Here is a 25,197-nt window from a genome sequence, read left to right on the forward strand (position 1 = left end):
TATCTCGTTAATGTTGCAGGCTGGCCTCTATTCATTGTTCTTCAATAAAATGGTATTTGGTTACAGCTCAACCAGCTACGAACTGGCCTGGTACAAACTTAACAGCAACTTTTGTTATAGTCAATGCCCTGGTTATAAAACTCAGGATCTTCATAGAAATCATAGAAACCCTACAGTGCAGAAGGAGGCCATTCGGCCCATCGAGTCTGCACTGACCACAATCCCGCCCAGGCCCTACCCCCACATATTTACCCGCTAATCCCTCTAACCTACACATCCCAGGACTCTAAGGGGCAATTTTTAACCTGGCCAATCAACCTAACCCGCACATCTTTGGACTGTGGGAGGAAACCGGAGCACCCGGAGGAAACCCACGCAGACACGAGGAGAATGTGCAAACTCCACACAGACAGTGACCCGAGCCGGGAATCGAACCCAGAACCCTGGAGCTGTGAAGCAGCAGTGCTAACCACTGTGCTACCGTGCCGCCTCTGCACAGGCTATTGCTGTGCAGAACACTCCTGCAGGCCGCTTTCCCATCCACCCTCGGTTACATCCGGATCCAGCCTCTGTTGTTTCATTTGGAGAATGGTTACTGGGATGAGAAACTGAGGTATGAAGATAGTTTGGAGAACTTGGGACTCTCTCCCTTGGAGAAAAGAAGACTGAGCGGAGATTTGACAGGTATTCAGAATCCTGAGCGTGGGCAGGGTTGACGGGAGAATCTGTTCCCACTCAGGAAAGGATCGAGAACCAGAGGGCAGTAATTTCAGGTAATTATTAAAATGAGCATGATGTGAGGAAAATCCTTTTCACACAGCGAGTGGTTTGGGTCTGGAATGTTCAGCTTGAGGGTATGGTGGAGGCAGGTTCAACCGAGGCGTTCGAGAGGGGATTAGATGATTATTTGAATAGAGACAATGTGCAGGGATTGGGGAGAAGGCTGGAGCATGGCACTAGGTTCCTGCCTTGTAGCTATCCTGTAACAACCCTGTGATTTTAATTGTGTTCCACACCAGTGGAACTGCTGATATATTTGAACCCAGAGTCGCTTTGAACAGGCTGCGGGAAGGAATGTTGCAAAGATAAATAAATAGCCTGTGCAGAGGCAGGGCTGTCAGTACCTGTCAGGGGTGAGATTTGACTTGTGCAGGAATGTAGAAAGGAGATGATGATACATGCCACAGTGGAGCCACCGGTCAGACAGCTCAGAAAACAGACGCCAGGTGTGAGACCACCCCTCATGCAACCCCAGGCCCATGTCGAGGTTCACCCCTGTATAAGTAAACTGGAAAACATGACATGAATACTTGGAGCTGATGCTGGCAGAAAGGTTTCTGACTCATTTGGTAAATTTATCCCAATGTATCTAGCTCCAGAGTCTTTGGGTTGTCACTGACTTTGTCCTCCCTATATGCTTTTTCTTTCAACTTAATACTCTCCTTATCTTTCTTGGTTAGCCATGGTTGGTTTATCCCTCGCTTAGAATCTTTCCTCCTTACTGGGATATATTTTTGCTGAGAGCCATGAATTATCTCCTTCAATACCTGCCGCTGCTTCCTTACTGTCTTTGCTGCTAATCTATCCTCCCAGTCCACTTTCGCTCACTCCATCCACATTTCATTGTGAGTCCCTTTAATTAAGTTAAACCCAGTTGTTTTCAACCCAAGTTTCTCACTTTCAAACTGAATATAAATTCCATCATTGGGCGGCACGGTAGCACAGTGGTTAGCACTGCTGCTTCACAGCTCCAGGGACCTGGGTTCGATTCCCGGCTCGGGTCACTGTCTGTGTGGAGTTTGCACATTCTCCTCGTGTCTGCGTGGGTTTCCTCCGGGTGCTCCGGTTTCCTCCCACAGTCCAAAGATGTGCGGGTTAGGTTGATTGGCCATGCTAAAAAATTGCCCTTAGTGTCCTGGGATGCGTAGGTTAGAGGGATTAGTGGGTAAATATGTCGGGATATGGGGGTAGGGCCTGGGTGGGATTGTGGTCGGTGCAGACTCGATGGGCCGAATGGCCTCTTTCTGTGCTGTAGGGTTTCTAAGATTTCTTCTAAGATCATGTTATGATCACTATCTCCTCAGGGATCTTTTACTCTGAGGTCACTCATTAAACCTGCCTCATTACCCATTACCAGATCCAAGATAGTGGATGCATTGGAAACTATCCCTAATGCACTCTGTGAATTTGTTGTCGTATCTACCCTTTCCAATTTGATTAACCCAATCAACATGAAGATTAAAGTCACCCATAATTATTGCTCTATTCTTTTTACATGCTTCTATTAGTTGCTAATTTATACCCTTTCCTACAATGTGGCTGCTGTTTGGGGGGGTCTCTGCGCTACTCCTACTAATGCCTTCTTTCCCTTGCTGTTTTTCACCTCCACCCAAATGAAATCTACATCACCTGAGCCTCGATCGTCTCTCACAAACGACTTCATTTCATCTCTTATTAACAGTGCTGCCCCACCACCTTTTCCTTCCCTCCCGTCTTTCCGAAAGGTCAAATATCCCTGGATACTAAGTTCCCAGTTTTAATCTCCTTTTAACCATGATCCCATAATGGCGATGGGATCATAACCATTTTCCTTGATTTGCGCCGTCAGTTCATCTGCCTTATTCTGAATGCTGCATGCATTAAGATACAAACCCTTTTCTCCATTTTTAATCATCCGAACTTCTTTTTGTACTTTGGCCTATTTGTCTCTTGCCCTTGATTACCTTGTCTACTGTTTTTGCTTCTCACTTCTATTACTGTCCTTGTTTCTCTCTCCCTTGTCTCCCTGCTTCCCCTCCCATCCCCCTACCATTCTTGTTTAAACCCTCCCCAACCGCACTAGTAAATACTCCCCCCAGGACATCTCTCCCACTCCTGCCCAGGTGTAACCCGTCCAGTTTGTACTGGTCCCACCTCTCCAGAACTGGTCCTAATGTACCAGGAAGCTGAAACACTCCCTTGCATTGTCTTTCCAGTCATATATTCATCCTATATATCCTGCTATTTCTACTCTGATTAGCACGTGGCACACGTAGTAATCCTGAAATCGCTACTTTTGAGGTCCGACTTTTCAAGTTACTTCCTAACTCCTTATATTTGGCTTTTAGAACCTCATCCCTTTTTTTTTACCTTTTTTTACCAATATGTACCATGACCACTGGCTGTTCACCCTCCCCCTCCAGAATGTGCTGTAGCCGCTTTGGGACATCCTTGACCCGAGCACCAGGGAAGCAACATACCATCCTGGAGTCTTGTTTGAGGCCATAGAAATGTCTATCCATTCCCCTTACAATTGAATCCCTTACAATCTCTGCATTCCCACACTTTTTACTCCTCCCCTCTGCAGCAGAACCAACTGTGTTGCAAAAAATTGGGCTGTTACTGCTTTTCCCTGAGAGGCCATTCCCCTCAACAGTATCCAAAAGGGTATATCTGTTTTTCAGGGAAATGGCAACGAGAGATTCCTGCCTGCTGAGTCCTCTTGCTCTGTCTGGTGGTCACACATTCCCTTTCTCCTGTGGACTCAGCCTGGGGCGTGACCACTTCTCTGTACATGTTATCCACGATATTCTCAGCTTTGTGGATGTGCCACAGTGCTTCCAGCTACTGCTCCAGCTCTGAAATGCGGACTTTCAGGAACTGCAGCCCTGGAGATGCCTCTTGTCCTGGAAACATTCCTGGTTTCTCAAATGGAGCATGAAGAGCAGACCACAGCTTGGACCTCTCCTGCCATGACTTACCCTTTAAAATTAAACCTTTTAACTCAATTATTCTAGGGCCCATCTTCTTGATTCCCATTACTACAGAATATACAGACTACAACAAGACCCTACAACCTATAAACAATAAAAGTAGTAAAGACCTTACCCATTACTTACCAGTTAGCTCTCTCCCTTGTAGCCTCTACCCCTGCAGCAGGCCAAGGCCACTCTCTGAACATTTAAGAAGTTGGAAAGCAAAGAAAAAATGCAAAGAGCACCTTTTCCCCCCTGCACTGAATTCCCACTGTTCCAAATTCCCGATACCAACACTCACTCTGACTGTGTCTCACTCAGAATGTGTTCTCTCCCACTGCTCATGTGCAAAGCTCACTGAACCCACATGGCTATCTTCACACTGAATCCACACATGTACCTACTTTGGTGGCAATAATAGGAAGACAGATTATTCCTTGAATGGGTGTAAATTGAGAGAGGTGGATATTCAGTGGGATCTTGGTGTCCTCGTGCATCAGTTGCTGAAAGTAAGTGTGGAGGCACAGCAGGCAGTAAAGAAGGTAAATGGTATGTTGGCCTTCATAGCGAGAGGATTTGAGTATAGGGATAGGAATGTTTTGCTGCAATTGTATAGGGTGTTGGTGAGGCCACAGCTGGAATATTGTGTGCAGTTTTGGTGTCCTTATCTGAGGAAGGATGTCCTTGCTATAGAGGGAGTACAGCGAAGGTTTACCAGGCTGATTCCTGAGATGGCAAGTCTGTTATATTGAATCCACATATGTAGCATCACACGGAGTCCACACGTGTAGCATCACACGGAGTCCACACATGTAGCATCACACGGAGTCCACCAGCTGCAACATGAATATAATGGGCTGAGTGGTCTCCTGAGCTGTTGTTTATATGATTCGATAAGTCAGTGCACTGTACCAGCACTTAATAAAGAAATAACTACAAAGAACAGTACACTGGAGGGGGTGCAGAGGAGATTCACCAGGGTGCTGCCTGGGGTGGAACAGTTAAATTATGAAGAGAGGTTGGATAAGCTTGGGTTGTTTTCGTTGGAGCAGAGAAGGTAGAAGGATGACCTGATCGAAGTGTACAAGATTATGAGAGACATGGATAGATTGGATAAGGAGCAGCTGTAAGGAGGGGAGCTAGAAGAGTTGACTAGGATCAAGGAACTAATTGATGGGGGGGAGGATGCAGGGGTAAGGGGAATTACAAAATTAATGGTAGAGGAGAGGGTGCAAGTGAATGAAGGTGGTAATTTAGATAAGGGAGTAGAGGGAGAGGGTGTTCGCGACTCATCAAAGCGGGTCCAGATAAAAGCTGGAATAAGGACACTTTGCCTGAATGCACGAAGCATTCGGAACAAGGTAAATGAGTTGATGGTGCAAATCAGCACAAGTGAGTACGATCTAGTGGCCATTACAGAAACGTGGCTGAAAGGTGACCAGGACTGGGAGATGAATATCCAGGGGTATCAGGCGTTTAGGAAGAATAGACAGGAAGGAAAAGGTGGTGGGGTCGCGCTATTAATAAGAGATAATATCAGGGTAGTACTGAGGGATGACATAGGCTCTAAGGAACAAAACGTGGAATCATTATGGGTCGAGATGAGGAATAGTAGAGGGAGAAAGACACTAGTAGGTGTGGTATATAGGCCCCCAAATAATAATGTTGAGGTAGGGAGGGCTATAAACAAGCAGATAAGGGATGCGTGTAAAAACGGAACGGCAATAATCATGGGGGACTTCAACATGCACATTGACTGGCAGACTCAAGTCGGTAAGGGTGGAATGGAGGAAGAGTTCTTAGAATGCTGTCGGGATAGTTTCCTTGAACAGCATGTTACGGAACCGACGAGGGAACGAGCTATTTTGGATCTGGTATTGTGTAACGAGGTAGGTAGAATTAAGGATCTTATTGTGAAGGACCCTCTTGGGTCTAGTGACCACAATATGGTCGAATTTCTGATTCAGATGGAAGAGGAGAAAGTTTGGTCCCAAACCAGTGTCCTCTGTTTGAACAGAGGGAAATATGATAGGATGAGGGATGAATTGGCTAAGGTAGACTGGGAGAGCAGGCTGGCAGGTAGGATAGCTGAGGAACAGTGGAGGATTTTTAAGGAGATCCTTTTCAGTTCTCAGCAAAAATATATTCCAGCAAAAAACAAGGATTGTAAGAAAAGGGAGAACCAGCCGTGGATAACGAAGGGAATAAAGGAGAGTATTAAAATAAAAACAGCTGCGTACAGAGTGGCCAAAAATAGTGGAGAAACAAGTGATTGGGAAAAATTTAAGAAACAACAAAGAGAGACTAAGAAAGCGATAAAGAAAGGAAGGATAGACTATGAAGCTAGGCTAGCAATTAATATAAAAAATGATAGTAAAAGTTTTTATAAATATATAAAAAGGAATAGAGTGGCTAGAGTGAATGTTGGACCCTTGGAGGACGAGAGGGGGGAGTTAATAGTGGGAAATGAGGATATGGCTGAGTCTTTAAATAAGTTTTTTGTGTCGGTCTTCACGGTGGAGGACACAAATAGTTTGCCAAATATGAACGATAGAGGGTTGGCAGCAGGAGAAATACTTAATACGATTAATGTTACCAGAGAGGCAGTGCTGGGTAGACTAATGGGACTGAAGGTGGACAAGTCCCCGGGTCCGGATGGAATGCATCCCAGGGTATTGAAAGAAATGTCAGAGGTAATAGTGGATGCGTTAGTGATTATTTATCAAAACTCGTTGCATTCTGGGGTAGTGCCGGTTGATTGGAAAACGGCTAATGTTACGCCGCTGTTTAAAAAAGGAAGGAGACAAAAGGCGGGTAACTATAGGCCGGTCAGCTTAACGTCTGTAGTAGGGAAAATGCTGGAATCCATTATTAAAGAGGAGAAAGCAGGGCATCTGGATAGAAATGGTTCGATCAATCAGACGCAGCATGGATTCATGAGGGGAAAGTCGTGCTTGACGAACATGTTGGATTTTTATGAAGATGTGACTAGGGCGGTTGATGGAGGAGAACCGGTGGATGCGGTGTTTTTGGATTTCCAAAAGGCGTTTGATAAGGTGCCCCATAAAAGGCTGCTGAAGAAGATTAGGGCACACGGAGTTGGGGGTAGTGTGTTAAAGTGGATTGGGGACTGGCTATCCGACAGGAAGCAAAGAGTCGGAATAAATGGGTGTTTTTCCGGTTGGAGGAAGGTAACTAGTGGCGTGCCGCAGGGATCGGTACTCGGGCCGCAACTATTTACCATTTATATAGATTATCTGGAGGAGGGGACGGAGTGTAGGGTAACGAAGTTTGCAGACGACACAAAGATAAGTGGAAAAGTGAATCGTGTGGAGGACGGAGAAGATCTGCAGAGAGATTTGGACAGGCTGAGTGAGTGGGCGAGGATATGGCAAATGGAGTATAACGTTGAGAAATGCGAGGTTATACACTTTGGAGGAAAGAATAACAAATGGGATTACTATCTCAATGGAAACAAATTAAAACATGCTACCGTGCAAAGGGACCTGGGGGTCCTTGTGCATGAGACGCAAAAGCCCAGTCTGCAGGTACAACAGGTGATCAAGAAGGCAAATGGGATGTTGGCCTATATCGCGAGGGGGATAGAATATAAAAGCAGGGATGTCTTGATGCACCTGTACAGGGCATTGGTGAGGCCGCAGCTGGAATACTGTATGCAGTATTGGTCCCCTTATATGAGGAAGGATATATTGGCATTGGAGGGAGTGCAGAGAAGGTTCACCAGGTTGATACCGGAGATGAGGGGTTTGGATTATGAGGAGAGGCTGAGGAGATTGGGTTTGTACTCGTTGGAGTTTAGAAGGATGAGGGGGGATCTTATGGAGACTTATAAGATAATGCGGGGGCTGGATAGGGTGGAGGCGGAGAGATTCTTTCCACTTAGTAAGGAAGTTAAAACTAGAGGACACAGCCTCAAAATAAAGGGGGGTCGGTTTAAGACAGAGTTGAGGAGGAACTTCTTCTCCCAGAGGGTGGTGAATCTCTGGAATTCTCTGCCCACTGAGGTGGTGGAGGCTACCTCGCTGAATATGTTTAAAGCGCGGATGGATGGATTCCTGATCGGTAAGGGAATTAAGGGTTATGGGGATCAGGCGGGTAAGTGGTACTGATCCACGTCAGATCAGCCATGATCTTATTGAATGGCGGGGCAGGCTCGAGGGGCTAGATGGCCTACTCCTGCTCCTATTTCTTATGTTCTTATGTTCTCCCTAGTTGAAGGGTCAGTCACGAGGAGACATAGGTTCAAGGTGAGGGGTAGGAGGTTTAGGGGGATGTGAGGAAAACCTTTTTACCCAGAGGAGTGACTGTCTGGAATGTGCTGCCGATGAGGGTGGTAGAGGCGGGAAGCCTCACATCCTTTAAAAAGTACCTGGATGAGCACTTGGCACATCATAACATTCAGGGCTATGGGCCAAGTGTTGGTAGATGGGATTAGCTGGGAGTTCAGGTGTTTCTAATGTATTGGTGCAGACTCGATGGGCCGAAGGGCCTCTTCTGCATCATATGATTCTGAGTACAGCACCCAACAGGCCCTTCAGCCCACCAAGCCTGTGCTGACACGTGACGCCATCCTAAACGAAAGAGCTTTTGCCTCTACGCGGTCTGTATCTCTGTATTCCCCGCCTATTCGTGTATCTGTCAAGATGCCTCATAAACATTGCTCTTGTATCTGCTTCCACCACCTACTCTGGCAGTGCATTCCAGGCACTTACCACCCTCTGTGTAAGCCTATTGTCTTCCTTCAACCTTTGCAGCCAGTTATGTATCTGTACAGGTGCTGTGAGTTCTGCAGTTCCTTTTAATATTTCAGTTCCTTGAAGAAATGTCTGCTGGTTGAGTTATTGCCTTAATCTAGCAACCTTGATCCATCAACATCTCGAGAAAGCCGACAAAAATAATGACAACAAGATCAGCTTCAAGGAAGTGAAAAATCTGCTGAAGATGATCAATCTCAAAGTCAATGATGATTATGTCAATTCACTCTTTCAGGTAAGAGCCAGGAGTGTGGAGGGAGGATGCTTGTCTATGGTCGCCTGGCCATCGGAATCTTTGTCCCTTCCTGTCCTGACTGCTGATTCTTTGTGTGATTTATTGCTGGGCTGATCAGAATGAATGCTGCTTTGGGAAATCCAATGTCTTACTGAGCAGACGCTATGGGGATTAGGTCAATGTGCTGTGGTGAGAGGTGTAACAATTATAGAGTAATTATAATGGGGGACTTCAATTATCCAAATATAGACTGGGATCACAGAATCCTACAGTGCAGAAGGAGGCCATTCGGCCCATCAAGTCTGCACCATCCCACCCATGCCCTATTCCCATAACCCCATGCATTTACCCTAGCTAGTCCCACTGACACTAAGGGGTAATTTTGCATGGTCAATCACCCTAACCCGCACATCTTTGGAGTGTGGGAGGATACCGGAGCACCCAGAGGAAACCCACGCAGACACGGAGGAAATGTGCAAACTCCACACAGACGGTGACCCAAACCAGGAATTGAACCCAGGTCCCTGGTGCTGTGAGGCATGATGTGGAGATGCCGGCGTTGGACTGGGGTAAACACAGTAAGACGTTTAACAACACCAGGTTAAAGTCCAACAGGTTTATTTGGTAGCAAAAGCCACACAAGCTTTCGGAGCTGCAAGCCCCTTCTTCAGGTGAAGAACCATTATTCATGTAAATTGAGTTTGTGTCTTTATATGCTCTGTTTGTGAACAGAATTCCCACTCACCTGAAGAAGGGGCTTGCAGCTCCGAAAGCTTGTGTGGCTTTTGCTACCAAATAAACCTGTTGGACTTCAACCTGGTGTTGTTAAACTTCTTGCTGTGAGGCAGCAGTGCTAACCACTGTGCCACCGTGCCCGGATAGAAATGGTGCAAAGGGACAGGAAGAGCGAGAATTCCTTGAGTGTGCTCAAGATAATTTCCTGCAGCAGAATGTTTCTGGTCCAATGAGAGGGCAGGTCCTGTGGGTCATGGTTCTGGGGAATGAGTTGGTCCGAATGGTTCAAATATCAGTGGGAGAGGGTCAGTGACCATTGCATCGTAAGGTTTAGGTTGGCCATGGAAAAGGGCAAGGAACAATCCAGAGCCGGGATAATTAATGGGGGGTACGACAACTTGGATGGGATGGGAATGTGTCCGGGTCGAGTGAGTCAGAATCAAATGTTAGCAGAAAAGACGGTGGCTGAACAATGGACCACACTCAAAGAGAGACTCATGCAGAAAATGTCAAGGTATATTCCCTTGAAGGGGAAAGGTCAGACAAATAAACCCAGAGCGCCCTGGAGGATGAGAGAGATAGAGGTGAAGATTAAAAGGAAGAAATGCGTATACAACAGATGTTAGCTGGAAAATATATGGGAATCAGGCTGAATATAGAAGGAGCAGAGGAGAAGTGAAACAACGAATGAGAAAAGCAAAGAGGGAGTATGAAAAGAGATTGGCAGCTAAAATAAAAGGGAATCCCAAGGTTTTCTATAAGCAAATGAGTAATAAAAGGATGGTAAAAGAATAGGACCAATTTGGGATTTAAAATTTGCACGTGGAGGCAGGAGCCATAGCGAAGATATTAAATGAGTATTTGCATCTGTATTTACAAAGGAAGAAGACGCTACCCAGGCTGAGGTGAGAGAGGAGGTAACTGTTACACCAGAGGAATTTACAATTGAGAAGTAGGCGGTGTTAGAAAGGCTATCTTTACTTAAAATTGTTCACATACCAGTACTGGATGAGATGCGTCCAATAGTACTGAGGAAAGTGAGAGTGGAAATTGAAGAGTGATAATCATCCAGTCTTCCTTAGACACAGGACTGGGGAATTGCGAATGTTACACCCTTGTTCAAAAAGGGATTCGAGGATAAAGCCGGAAACTACAGAGCAGTCAGTTTGACTTCAGTGGTAGGAAAACCTCTGGAAGTTATAGCATGGGACAAAATCAACAATCACTGAGACAACATGGGTCAAGGGAAAATCATGTTTAACTAACTTCCTGGAGTTCTTTGAGAGGGTAACAGAGAAGGTTGATAAGGGCAGCACTGATGCGGTGAATATGGATTTTCAAAGGCATTTGAAACGTTCTACACAATAGACTATGAGCAAAATTCTATCTCAAAGGGGAAAGTAAACACTTAGATAAGAAAGTGGCAGAGTGACAGGAAATAAAGAGTCGTGATGAATGGTTGCTTTTTAGATTTGATTTGATTTATTATTGTCACATGTATTCGGTGAAAAGTATTTTCTCGCGCGCGCTATACAGACAAAGCATACAATTCATAGAGAAGGAAACGAGAGAGTGCAGAATGTAGTGTTACAGTCATAGCTAGGGTGTAGAGAAAGATCAACTTAATGCGAGGTAGGTCCATTCAAGAGTCTGATGGCAGCAGGGAAGAAGCTTTAGTCGGTTGATACATGACCTCAGACATTTGTATCTTTCTCTTGATGAAAGAAGGTGGAAGAAAGAATGTCCGGGAAGCGTGATTATCCTGGCTGCTTTGCCGAGGCAGCGGGAATTGTTGATGGAATCAACAGATGGGAGGCCGGTTTGAATGATGGACTGAGCTTCATTCACAACCCTTTGTCATTGAATCTTTTACATTCACCCAAGGTGAGAGTCATGGATTTAATGTTTCATCTGGAAGACAGCATCCCTGACAGTGTAAGGCTCCCTCAGTACTGGCATTGGTGTGTCAGCTTGGATTACTGGGCTTTCTTAACCTCCTGACACAGAGACAAAAACGCTGTGTCTGAGCAAAGCTGACACCCGTGATATCGTCCCTGTGTTGGCTCATATCTAGACTGTGATTAACCTGGACTTTTGACATCGGACAGACTCTGAGGTCTACGTTTTTACTCCAGAGGTATGTGCGCAGAGTTGGGAAATCTTCCAACTCACCACACTGGCCTCTGGGGATAAGCGTCCAAAATGGTGGGGCCTTTGTTCTGGAGGAGACAAGAATGGGGCTGGTGGGAGACGGAGGAGGGGAGTTGGTGCAGGCGGTGTGTGGACTGGAGTCAGGCCCATCATCACTGGATGCAATGCGGAACAGACACAGGAGTTGCTAAGTGCTAAGAAAGACTGCTTAGAAGACCCACATCCGTTCTCTGGGATTTTGCCCCATTTGTTTTGTTAAATATTTAGGCCTTTTAGCCCTTGCACTGCTTCACTCACTACCACCCCCCCCCACCCCCCAAACCCCACACCAGTAACATGCTCATTCATAAAAACCCACTCAATACATTTAAATTCCCTCAAGCACTGAATTTCTTATAAAAAGAAACATTGATATTCATAATCCCATATAATGGCAACTAATCCTTTAATAGCCTCTGGGAGCTGTCAATCAAGCTAAGAACGTACAGTCCTCCACTGTGATAATGATAGATTGTATAAAGCAGTCAAGCAGTAATAATACTTTAATGATAGCCCTTCATTTGAAGGCAACAAATAGCTATTGGATCTGTGAGCAGATTTTTTTTTCAATTCACAGACACAGGTAGGCTTTTTTCAATTTTGAAGGACAGGCTCTTTAAATGATTTGACAGTTTAACAGTTCCACAGACCTTACCCACCCTTCACAAGCATTTACATCTATGCTAAATACTTGTAACTCTCGCACCGCAGGATAAATTCCTCAGTCTGTTGAAAATGGGATCAGTTTGAACTCAGCATTGAGTTCAGCTGGCTCTGCTGAGTTTGTGTTTCCCTTGTGTGAGTCATGTCACTCACTCATTTCCCCCCTGCCACCAACGGAAATTGGAGATAGGGGCATGATGTCCGGATTTGGGTCCTATCCGTCATTTTAAAAGTCCCTGGCAGCTCCACAGACAGAAGTCTCACAACACCAGGTTAAAGTCCAACAGGTTTATTTGGTAGCAAATACCATAAGCTTTCAGAGCGCTGCTCCTTCGTCAGATGGAATGGAAATAAATAAACCTGTTGGACTTTAACCTGGTGTTGTGAGACTTCTTACTGTGTTCACCCCAGTCCAACGCCGGCATCTCCACATCACAGCTCCACAGACTCCAAGGACTCCACAGCTCCAGGGACCCGGGTTCGATTCCCGGCTTGGGGCACTGTCTGTGTGGAGTTTGCACGTTCTCCCCGTGTCTGCGTGGATTTCCTCCAGGTGCTCTGGTTTCCTCCCACAGTCCAAAGATGTGCCAAATATGTTCGAGTTACGGGGATAGGGCGTGGGCGGGATTGTTGTCAGTGCAGACTCGATGGGCCAAATGGCCTCCTTCTGCACTGTAGGTATGATATTGTATGAGAATGTTGGTCCTGACCTATAAATACAAACAGAGAGAATGACACGCTGCCTTTCACATCGGCTGTTAGCCTTTCAAGAGTTATAACTATACACCTCTCTACTGGCTCCAAAATCCCCTGTTTTTTCTCTTTCCCTGTGTGTTCTCACTCCAGATGTGGAGATGCCGGTGTTGGACTGGGGTAAACTGATAGCCAGGTTCCGCACACATGAGGACGGCCTCAACCGGGATATTGGGTTCATGTCACACTATCTGTAACCCCCACAACTTGCCTGGATGTGCAATATCTCCTTAGCTGCCCTGTCTGGAGACAATACACATCTCTTTAACCTGTGCTTAATGCTCCCTCTACTCACATTGTCTGTACCTTTAAGACTTGATTAGCTGTAAAGACTCACATTCCAATCATTATTCACGTAAATTGAGTTTGTGTCTGTGTGCCCTGTTTGTGATCAGAACTCCCACCCACCTGACGAAGGAACAGCCTGTTCCGAAAGCTAGTGGCTTTTGCTACCAAATAAATCTGTTGGACTTTAACCTGGTGTTGTTAGACTTCTTACTGTGTTCTCACTCCATGTAGGCGTGGCTGAGAGATTGAGGGAATTCACTTTGATTTCCTTCCTGGGGTTTGAGTTAATGAAGGAGAGTAGAAAGTAAAAGACAGATATAGAGATGCAGCCACCTCAGCGTCCACAGAGTTAGTGCTTTCCATGAAAGTAATAAAGCATCTTTGTAGAATCTTGCAGCACAGAATGTGATCATCTGGCTCATACTTGGCCAGCCTTTGGAAAGGGCAATCCAATTAGTCCTAATGCTCCCCAGTATTCAGTCAATTATCCAATAAAAGTTACCGACAGATATTCACAGAGGGAAAAGTTATAAGTGCAGAGTTATAAGACAGAGAAAAGTTATAAGTGCAGTCCAAAGATGTGCGTGTTAGGTTGATTGGTCATGCTAAAAATTGCCCTTAGTGTCCTGAGATGTGTCGTTTAGAGGGGTTAGCGGGTAAATATATAGGGATATGGGGATAGGGCCTGGGTGGGATTGTGGTCGGTGCAGACTCGATGGGCCGAATGGCCTCTTTCTGCACTGTAGGGTTTCTATGATTTCTATGATTTCAGAGCTTTAAACTGCTTATTCTGGTTAAAGTGGGAGGTTGGAGTAATATTGAGCTTTTGCATGTTGAGCCATTTATAATGGGTGGCATGGCGGCACAGTGGTTAGCACCCGGCTTGGGTCACTGTCTGTGTGGAGTTTGCACGTCCTCCCCGTGTCTGCGTGGGTTTCCTCCGGGTGCTTTGGTTTCCTCCCACAGTTTGAAAGACGTGCTGGTTAGATGCATTGGCTGTGCTAAATTCTCCCTCAGTGTACCCGAACAGGCGCCGGAGCGTGGTGACTCAGGGATTTTCACAGTAACTTCACTGCAGTGTTGATGTAAGCCTACGTGTGACACTAGTAAATAAACTGTTTAATTAGCGTGCTGTTAATATGTTACTCTGTTCTGGTAATTTCTAATGGATACAACTAACACATGAGCACATCTTGTCTGCTTTCGTGTGGCTGCACAACACGACTATTGCTTAGTCACAGTTTACATCCTAAACAAAAACAGACTCTTTTCAGCTCTGAACTATGGGTGTATTGGTCGAAACCCATTCTGAATCTCAAACTGAGTAGCTGCAGGTTTCAGCATTGAATGACTGTTTTCTGGTGTTTATTGTGTTAGTAATTGTTTGAAGTTGAAGCAATCTCCTCAGTGCCATTAAACCTGAGAACATCTTGTCTTCCTTTGTTTAGCAATGTGACAAGTCCAAAACAAATAAGCTGGAAGAGCAGGAGATTGAGGAGTTTTGTAATCTCCTCATGCAAAGACCAGAGTTGGAGGAGATCTTTAAAAGCTTCTCAGGAAAGGAACAGTGGCTGACGTTTGAAGAGGTGGAAAATTTCTTAAAGGAACAGAAGGAGATAGTTACAAAGGAGATGGGTTTGAGCATCATGCAGAAATACGGACTTGATGATAATGGTATGGCAAATATTGAAGGATCCCACATGTTCAACTCATTTTAAACAGTCGCTGATCTTTGTGGTGGTGATTTTTTTATTTATTTGTTCATGGGATGTGGACATTGCTGCTCGACCAGCGGTTATTGTCTATTCCAAATTGCCTTTCAGAGGGCGATATACTGAGCTGCCTTCTTGAACCACAGTAAGAAGTTTAACAACACCAGGTTAAAGTCCAACAGGTTTATTTGGTAGCAAAATCCACACAAGCTTTTGGAGCTCCAAGCCCCTTCTTTGAAGAAGGGGCTTGGAGCTCCGAAAGCTTGTGTGGCTTTTGCTACCAAATAAACCTGTTGGACTTTAACCTGGTGTTGTTAAGCTTCTTACTGTGTTTACCCCAGTCCAACGCCGGCATCTCCACTTCTTGAACCACTGCAGTCCATATAGTGAAGGTACCCATAGTGCTGTGCCCCAGTGCAAGGATCCTAAGTACTGCTGTGGGGCTTCGCTGCTAACTTGGTCGATCCCTTGAAGACTACTGTTGTTAACAGATATCTGCTCATAATTATATGCAAGAAATAGAGGAGGGTGTTTTGGGATAAGGGAATGATTGGATATAGGATAGCTGGATTGGAAGGTGAAATATTGGGGAATATTGATGAGTGTTATAAGGGAGGGGGTTGTCCATTCTACAAGATTGTTCTCGTAGTGTGTTTGTGATGAGGATGGAGTTGGCGGGTTGGGTGGGCATCTAGTGTACAGGTTGCTTGTGCTCCCAGATCTTAGGCCCACCCTCCAATTGCTGCAGAACCCCAGACCTCTGGCTCTTAAACATCCAGACCTGGGACTGACTTGGTACAGTTACATTCCGCGATTTGTTTTCCTATCCTGCCAAACTCTGGGACCCATTCTCTGGTTCTTGATAAGTTGGGTTTGACATATTGAGCGATGCCTTGGATTGGCAGTATTCGGATATGGCCCTGTGACATTTTCCTGAGTAATAGTAATCCTGAATTTGTTTCCTTTCAGCCAAACAGCATCCGCTCCTGACCCAAGATGGATTCATGATGTACCTGCTGTCTCCTGATGGGGACGTGTTTAACTCTGAACATGACCAAGTTTGCCAGGACATGACCCAGCCACTCAGCCACTACTTCATCTCCTCTTCCCATAACACCTACCTGATGGAGGACCAGTTTGGAGGACCAAGCAGTACTGAGGCATACATTAGGTAATTGTACAGTATCGCACAGATGTGCGGGTTAGTTGGACTGGCCATGCCAAATTGCCCCTTAGCGTCAGGGGTAATGACAGGGTAAGTACCTGGGGTACGGGCATAGGGCCTGGGTGGGTTGTTGTCAGTGCAGACTCGATGGGCCGAGTGGCCTCCTTCTGCACTGTCGGGATTCTGTGATTTCAAGTGAAAGTCCAATTAATGCCCTCCACCAGCATCCAATCAAACACAACTGATATATAAATACTGGGGCGGGGGAGGGAGGAAGGGTTGTAATTTTAGAGGAATATCAGTCCGATGGATGAGGGGAAAGGAGGGAAGCAGCAGAAACAGCTGACTGGATGGTGTCAATCTTAATGAAAAGGATTTTCATGAGATCTTTGTACATGTAATAGGAGTTGAAAGTGGAGGGGAACGGGTTTAAGAAGCAAGTTTGCGGTGGAGAAGAGAATTGGGGATTATCTTCCAATGCGAGGATCATTCTAGCGTCATGAGCAGCTTTGGGCGAGCACAGCAGAAAGCAAGTGTTTGGAGAGGTTCCGCCAGATCTGGTGGTGAATGGCGGTGAGAATTCTGCCACATCTGTTTGAGTCTGTGACCCTTGGATTAAAGGAGTGCAGGTGAGGGCAGTCCCGGGGTTTTGATGAAGTTGAGGACATCAAAGATTGAAATGAGGGACAGTTCATTGGTGACAAAAGTTTCATGACAGTGTTATAATTGAGTTGGACAAGAGTTTTATTCGGGTGCAATGAAGCAGGAAGTGGGCTTGGGAGGAGCAAGAAAGTGATCAGAGGTAGACATATCAATGATTGACATGTAGGGATTAGTGAGGCCACAGGAGATGATAGAACATAGAACATAGAAAAGCTACAGCACAAACAGACCCTTCGGCCCACAAGTTGCGCCGAACATGTCCCTACCTACTAGGCTTACCTATAACCCTCTATCTTACTAACTTCCATGAACTTATCCAAAAGTCTCTTAAAAGACCCTATCGAATCCGCCTCCACCACCATTGCTGGCAGCCGATTCCACGCACCCACCACCCTCTGAGTGAAAAACTTACCCCTAACATCTCCTCTGTACCTACTCCCTAGCACCCTAAACTTGTGACCTCTCGTGACAACCATTCTAGCCCTGGGTAAAAGCCTCTGAGAATCCACTCTATCAATACCTCTCAACATCTTATACACCTCTATCAGGTCACCTCTCATCCTTCGCCTCTCCAAGGAGAATAGACCTAGCTCTCTCAACCTATCCTCATAAGGCATGCCATCTAATCCAGGCAACATCCTTGAAAATCTCCTCTGCACCCTTTCTATGGCTTCCACATCCTTTCTGTAATGAGGCGACCAGAACTGGGCACAGTATTCCAGGTGGGGTCTGGCCAGGGTCCTATACAGCTGCAGCATTATCTCCCGATTTCTAAACTCAATTCCTCTATTGATGAAGGCCAGTATTCCATACGTCCTCTTAATTACAGCCTCTACCTGCGATGCTGCTTTGAGTGTCCTATGAACCCAGACCCCAAGATCCTTCTGATCTTCCACACTGCTAAGCGTCTTACCCTTAATATTATATATTCTTTCATCCTATTCGACCTGCCAAAATGAACCACCACACACTTATCTGGGTTGAAGTCCATCTGCCACTTCTCCGCCCAGTCTTGCATCTTATCTATGTCTCGTTGCAACTGCTGACATCCCTCTACACTATCCCCAACACCTCCAACCTTTGGGTCATCAGCAAACTTGCCAACCCATCCTTCCACTTCCTCATCCAGGTCATTTATAAAAATCACAAAGAGCAAGGGTCCCAGAACAGATCCCTGGGGCAGTCCACTGGTGACCGATCTCCACTCTGAAAAAGACCCATCTACAACCACTCTTTGCCTTCTGTGGGCAAGCCAGTTCTGAATCCACAAAGCAGTGTCCCCGTGTATCCCACGCCCCTTCACTTTCTCAATAAGCCTTGCATGGGGCACCTTATCAAACGCCTTGATGAAATCCATATAAACTACATCTACCGCTCTTCCCTCGTCTATGTGTCTGGTTACATCTTCAAAAATTCAATTAGGCTCGTAAGGCATGATCTGCCTTGGACAAAGCCATGCTGGCTATTTCTGATCATACTATTCCTCTCCAGATGTTCATAAATCCTGCCTCTCAGGATCTTCTCCATCAACTTACCAACCACTGAGGTTAGACTCACTGGTCTATAATTTCCTGGGCTATCTCTTCTCCCTTTCTTGAATAACGGAACCACATCCGCAATCCTCCAATCCTCCGGATCCTCTCCCGTCTCCATTGATGACGCAAAGGTCATCGCCAGAGGCTCAGCAATCTCTTCCCTCATTTCCCACAGTAGCCTGGGGTACATCCCATCCGGTCCCGGCGATTTATCTAACTTGATAAATGATGATGAGGTCTAAGTTGTGGTTGGGAATATGAGTTTTATTCAGGGGGAGAGGTTAAAGGGTGGACAGGAGGGAAATGAAATTGAGGGGATAGAGCATGATGGTGAGATTGTGGAGATTGAAATCACCAAAGAGAAGAAGTTAGCTTTCCTCAGTTCTGGTGTAAGGCCATCGACTGGTAACTCTGCTTCTCTCACCACAGATGCTGCCAGACCAGTTGTGTATTTCTGGCATTTTCTGTGTTTATGTCAGATTTCCAATGTCTCCAGCACTTTGTTTTTGAAAAGATAAGTTGCTTGGTGCAGTTTGCATGAAAGATAATATTCTTACCTTTGCCATACATTTCCCCTGAACAAGAGGGATGGTCTTGTGAATTTAGTATTTTTTAATATTCTGATATTCATCGTGTATTGTGGGTGTTAATGTTCAGTGTGTGTGGTGGGTATTAATGTTCAGTGTGTGCTGTGGATGTTATTGTTCAGTGTGTGTTGTGGGTGTTATTGTTCAGTGTGTGTTGTGGGGGTTATTGTTCAGTGTGTGTTGTGGGTGTTATTGTTCAGTGTGTGTTGTGGGTGTTAATGTTCAGTGTGTTGTGGGTGTTAATGTTCAGTGTGTTGTGGGTGTTAATGTTCAGTGTGTTGTGGATGTTAATGTTCAGTGTGTGTTGTGGGTGTTAATGTTCAGTGTGTGTTGTGGGTGTTAATGTTCAGTGTGTGTTGTGGATGTTAATGTTCAGTGTGTTGTGGGTATTAATGTTCAGTGTGTGTTGTGGGTGTTATTGTTCAGTGTGTGTTGTGGATGTTAATGTTCAGTGTGTTGTGGGTGTTAATGTTCAGTGTGTGTTGTGGATGTTAATGTTCAGTGTGTTGTGGGTGTTAATGTTCAGTGTGTGTTGTGGATGTTAATGTTCAGTGTGTTGTGGGTGTTAATGTTCAGTGTGTGTTGTGGATGTTAATGTTCAGTGTGTGTTGTGGGTGTTAATGTTCAGTGTGTTGTGCGTGTTAATGTTCAGTGTGTGTTGTGGATGTTAATGTTCAGTGTGTGTTGTGGGTGTTAATGTTCAGTGTGTTGTGGGTGTTAATGTTCAGTGTGTGTTGTGGATGTTAATGTTCAGTGTGTGTTGTGGGTGTTAATGTTCAGTATGTGTTGTGGATGTTAATGTTCAGTGTGTGTTGTGGGTGTTATTGTTCAGTGTGTTGTGGGTATTAATGTTCAGTGTGTGTTGTGGATGTTAATGTTCAGTGTGTGTTGTGGGTGTTATTGTTCAGTGTGTGTTGTGGGTGTTAATGTTCAGTGTGTGTTGTGGATGTTAATGTTCAGTGTGTGTTGTGGGTATTAATGTTCAGTGTGTGTTGTGGGTGTTAATGTTCAGTGTGTGTTGTGGATGTTAATGTTCAGTGTGTGTTGTGGATGTTAATGTTCAGTGTGTGTTGTGGGTGTTAATGTTCAGTGTGTGTTGTGGATGTTAATGTTCAGTGTGTGTTGTGGATGTTAATGTTCAGTGTGTGTTGTGGGTGTTAATGTTCAGTGTGTGTTGTGGGTGTTAATGTTCAGTGTGTGTTGTGGGTGTTATTGTTCAGTGTGTGTTGTGGGTGTTAATGTTCAGTGTGTGTTGTGGATGTTAATGTTCAGTGTGTTGTGGGTGTTAATGTTCAGTGTGTTGTGGGTGTTAATGTTCAGTGTGTGTTGTGGGTGTTATTGTTCAGTGTGTGTTGTGGATGTTAATGTTCAGTGTGTGTTGTGGGTATTAATGTTCAGTGTGTGTTGTGGATGTTAATGTTCAGTGTGTGTTGTGGGTGTTAATGTTCAATATGTGTTGTGGATGTTAATGTTCAGTGTGTGTTGTGGATGTTAATGTTCAGTGTGTGTTGTGGGTGTTAATGTTCAGTGTGTGTTGTGGATGTTAATGTTCAGTGTGTGTTGTGGGTGTTATTGTTCAGTGTGTGTTGTGGGTATTAATGTTCAGTGTGTGTTGTGGATGTTAATGTTCAGTGTGTGTTGTGGGTGTTATTGTTCAGTGTGTTGTGGGTATTAATGTTCAGTGTGTGTTGTGGATGTTAATGTTCAGTGTGTGTTGTGGGTGTTAATGTTCAGTGTGTGTTGTGGGTGTTAATGTTCAGTGTGTTGTGGATGTTAATGTTCAGTGTGTGTTGTGGGTATTAATGTTCAGTGTGTGTTGTGGATGTTAATGTTCAGTGTGTGTTGTGGGTGTTAATGTTCAGTGTGTTGTGGATGTTAATGTTCAGTGTGTGTTGTGGGTGTTAATGTTCAGTATGTGTTGTGGATGTTAATGTTCAGTGTGTTGTGGGTATTAATGTTCAGTGTGTGTTGTGGATGTTAATGTTCAGTGTGTGTTGTGGGTGTTAATGTTCAGTGTGTTGTGGATGTTAATGTTCAGTGTGTGTTGTGGGTGTTAATGTTCAGTGTGTGTTGTGGGTGTTAATGTTCAGTGTGTGTTGTGGGTGTTAATGTTCAGTGTGTTGTGGGTGTTAATGTTCAGTATGTGTTGTGGGTGTTATTGTTCAGTGTGTGTTGTGGATGTTAATGTTCAGTGTGTGTTGTGGGTGTTAATGTTCAGTGTGTGTTGTGGGTGTTAATGTTCAGTGTGTGTTGTGGGTGTTAATGTTCAGTGTGTGTTGTGGATGTTAATGTTCAGTGTGTGTTGTGGATGTTAATGTTCAGTGTGTGTTGTGCGTGTTAATGTTCAGTGTGTTGTGGGTGTTAATGTTCAGTATGTGTTGTGGATGTTAATGTTCAGTGTGTGTTGTGGATGTTAATGTTCAGTGTGTGTTGTGGATGTTAATGTTCAGTGTGTGTTGTGGGTGTTAATGTTCAGTGTGTGTTGTGGGTGTTAATGTTCAGTGTGTTGTGGGTGTTAATGTTCAGTATGTGTTGTGGGTGTTATTGTTCAGTGTGTGTTGTGGATGTTAATGTTCAGTGTGTGTTGTGGGTGTTAATGTTCAGTGTGTTGTGGGTGTTATTGTTCAGTGTGTGTTGTGGGTATTAATGTTCAGTGTGTGTTGTGGGTGTTATTGTTCAGTGTGTGTTGTGGATGTTAATGTTCAGTGTGTTGTGGGTGTTAATGTTCAGTGTGTGTTGTGGATGTTAATGTTCAGTGTGTTGTGGGTGTTAATGTTCAGTGTGTGTTGTGGATGTTAATGTTCAGTGTGTTGTGGGTGTTAATGTTCAGTGTGTGTTGTGGATGTTAATGTTCAGTGTGTGTTGTGGGTGTTAATGTTCAGTGTGTTGTGCGTGTTAATGTTCAGTGTGTGTTGTGGATGTTAATGTTCAGTGTGTGTTGTGGGTGTTAATGTTCAGTGTGTTGTGGGTGTTAATGTTCAGTGTGTGTTGTGGATGTTAATGTTCAGTGTGTGTTGTGGGTGTTAATGTTCAGTATGTGTTGTGGATGTTAATGTTCAGTGTGTGTTGTGGGTGTTATTGTTCAGTGTGTTGTGGGTATTAATGTTCAGTGTGTGTTGTGGATGTTAATGTTCAGTGTGTGTTGTGGGTGTTATTGTTCAGTGTGTGTTGTGGGTGTTAATGTTCAGTGTGTGTTGTGGATGTTAATGTTCAGTGTGTGTTGTGGGTATTAATGTTCAGTGTGTGTTGTGGGTGTTAATGTTCAGTGTGTGTTGTGGATGTTAATGTTCAGTGTGTGTTGTGGATGTTAATGTTCAGTGTGTGTTGTGGGTGTTAATGTTCAGTGTGTGTTGTGGATGTTAATGTTCAGTGTGTGTTGTGGATGTTAATGTTCAGTGTGTGTTGTGGGTGTTAATGTTCAGTGTGTGTTGTGGGTGTTAATGTTCAGTGTGTGTTGTGGGTGTTATTGTTCAGTGTGTGTTGTGGGTGTTAATGTTCAGTGTGTGTTGTGGATGTTAATGTTCAGTGTGTTGTGGGTGTTAATGTTCAGTGTGTTGTGGGTGTTAATGTTCAGTGTGTGTTGTGGGTGTTATTGTTCAGTGTGTGTTGTGGATGTTAATGTTCAGTGTGTGTTGTGGGTATTAATGTTCAGTGTGTGTTGTGGATGTTAATGTTCAGTGTGTGTTGTGGGTGTTAATGTTCAATATGTGTTGTGGATGTTAATGTTCAGTGTGTGTTGTGGATGTTAATGTTCAGTGTGTGTTGTGGGTGTTAATGTTCAGTGTGTGTTGTGGATGTTAATGTTCAGTGTGTGTTGTGGGTGTTATTGTTCAGTGTGTGTTGTGGGTATTAATGTTCAGTGTGTGTTGTGGATGTTAATGTTCAGTGTGTGTTGTGGGTGTTATTGTTCAGTGTGTTGTGGGTATTAATGTTCAGTGTGTGTTGTGGATGTTAATGTTCAGTGTGTGTTGTGGGTGTTAATGTTCAGTGTGTGTTGTGGGTGTTAATGTTCAGTGTGTTGTGGATGTTAATGTTCAGTGTGTGTTGTGGGTATTAATGTTCAGTGTGTGTTGTGGATGTTAATGTTCAGTGTGTGTTGTGGGTGTTAATGTTCAGTGTGTTGTGGATGTTAATGTTCAGTGTGTGTTGTGGGTGTTAATGTTCAGTATGTGTTGTGGATGTTAATGTTCAGTGTGTTGTGGGTATTAATGTTCAGTGTGTGTTGTGGATGTTAATGTTCAGTGTGTGTTGTGGGTGTTAATGTTCAGTGTGTTGTGGATGTTAATGTTCAGTGTGTGTTGTGGGTGTTAATGTTCAGTGTGTGTTGTGGGTGTTAATGTTCAGTGTGTGTTGTGGGTGTTAATGTTCAGTGTGTTGTGGGTGTTAATGTTCAGTATGTGTTGTGGGTGTTATTGTTCAGTGTGTGTTGTGGATGTTAATGTTCAGTGTGTGTTGTGGGTGTTAATGTTCAGTGTGTGTTGTGGGTGTTAATGTTCAGTGTGTGTTGTGGGTGTTAATGTTCAGTGTGTGTTGTGGATGTTAATGTTCAGTGTGTGTTGTGGATGTTAATGTTCAGTGTGTGTTGTGCGTGTTAATGTTCAGTGTGTTGTGGGTGTTAATGTTCAGTATGTGTTGTGGATGTTAATGTTCAGTGTGTGTTGTGGATGTTAATGTTCAGTGTGTGTTGTGGATGTTAATGTTCAGTGTGTGTTGTGGGTGTTAATGTTCAGTGTGTGTTGTGGGTGTTAATGTTCAGTGTGTTGTGGGTGTTAATGTTCAGTATGTGTTGTGGGTGTTATTGTTCAGTGTGTGTTGTGGATGTTAATGTTCAGTGTGTGTTGTGGGTGTTAATGTTCAGTGTGTTGTGGGTGTTATTGTTCAGTATGTGTTGTGGGTGTTAATGTTCAGTGTGTGTTGTGGGTGTTAATGTTCAGTGTGTGTTGTGGGTGTTAATGTTCAGTGTGTGTTGTGGGTGTTAATGTTCAGTGTGTTGTGGGTGTTAATGTTCAGTGTGTGTTGTGGGTGTTAATGTTCAGTGTGTTGTGGGTGTTATTGTTCAGTATGTGTTGTGGGTGTTAATGTTCAGTATGTGTTGTGGGTGTTAATGTTCAGTATGTGTTGTGGGTGTTAATGTTCAGTGTGTGTTGTGGGTGTTAATGTTCAGTGTGTTGTGGGTGTTATTGTTCAGTGTGTGTTGTGGGTGTTAATGTTCAGTGTGTGTTGTGGGTGTTATTGTTCAGTGTGTGTTGTGGGTGTTAATGTTCAGTGTGTGTTGTGGGTGTTAATGTTCAGTGTGTGTTGTGGATGTTAATGTTCAGTGTGTGTTGTGGGTGTTAATGTTCAGTGTGTTGTGGGTGTTAATGTTCAGTATGTGTTGTGGGTGTTAATGTTCAGTATGTGTTGTGGGTGTTAATGTTCAGTGTGTGTTGTGGGTGTTAATGTTCAGTGTGTTGTGGGTGTTATTGTTCAGTGTGTGTTGTGGGTGTTAATGTTCAGTGTGTGTTGTGGGTGTTAATGTTCAGTGTGTGTTGTGGGTATTAATGTTCAGTGTGTGTTGTGGATGTTAATGTTCAGTGTGTGTTGTGGGTGTTAATGTTCAGTGTGTTGTGGGTGTTAATGTTCAGTATGTGTTGTGGGTGTTAATGTTCAGTGTGTCTTGTGGGTGTTAATGTTCAGTGTGTGTTGTGGGTGTTAATGTTCAGTATGTGTTGTGGGTGTTAATGTTCAATGTGTGTTGTGGGTGTTAATGTTCAGTGTGTTGTGGGTGTTATTGTTCAGTATGTGTTGTGGGTGTTAATGTTCAGTATGTGTTGTGGGTGTTAATGTTCAGTGTGTGTTGTGGATGTTAATGTTCAGTGTGTGTTGTGGGTGTTAATGTTCAGTGTGTTGTGGGTGTTAATGTTCAGTATGTGTTGTGGGTGTTAATGTTCAGTATGTGTTGTGGGTGTTAATGTTCAGTGTGTGTTGTGGGTGTTAATGTTCAGTGTGTTGTGGGTGTTATTGTTCAGTGTGTGTTGTGGGTGTTAATGTTCAGTGTGTGTTGTGGGTGTTAATGTTCAGTGTGTGTTGTGGGTGTTAATGTTCAGTGTGTTGTGGGTGTTATTGTTCAGTGTGTGTTGTGGGTGTTAATGTTCAGTGTGTTGTGGGTGTTATTGTTCAGTG

At 44.4% G+C, this 25,197-nt stretch overlaps 1 protein-coding gene across 2 annotated transcripts in view; it reads left to right on the plus strand.

Moving 5' to 3' along the window:
- LOC144500577 (1-phosphatidylinositol 4,5-bisphosphate phosphodiesterase delta-3-like) overlaps positions 1-25,197 on the plus strand; it is a 146,598-nt gene that overhangs the window by 33,582 nt on the left and 87,819 nt on the right. For both annotated transcript variants that reach the window (XM_078223717.1, XM_078223718.1), the window contains 3 exons: positions 8,615-8,744; positions 14,822-15,047; positions 16,055-16,256. In XM_078223717.1, coding sequence (XP_078079843.1) covers positions 8,615-8,744; positions 14,822-15,047; positions 16,055-16,256 — 558 coding nt within the window. The remainder of the gene's footprint in view (positions 1-8,614; positions 8,745-14,821; positions 15,048-16,054; positions 16,257-25,197) is intronic.

The sequence above is a fragment of the Mustelus asterias genome, chromosome 11, assembly GCF_964213995.1.
Source record: "Mustelus asterias chromosome 11, sMusAst1.hap1.1, whole genome shotgun sequence".
NCBI classification, from domain to species: domain Eukaryota; kingdom Metazoa; phylum Chordata; class Chondrichthyes; order Carcharhiniformes; family Triakidae; genus Mustelus; species Mustelus asterias.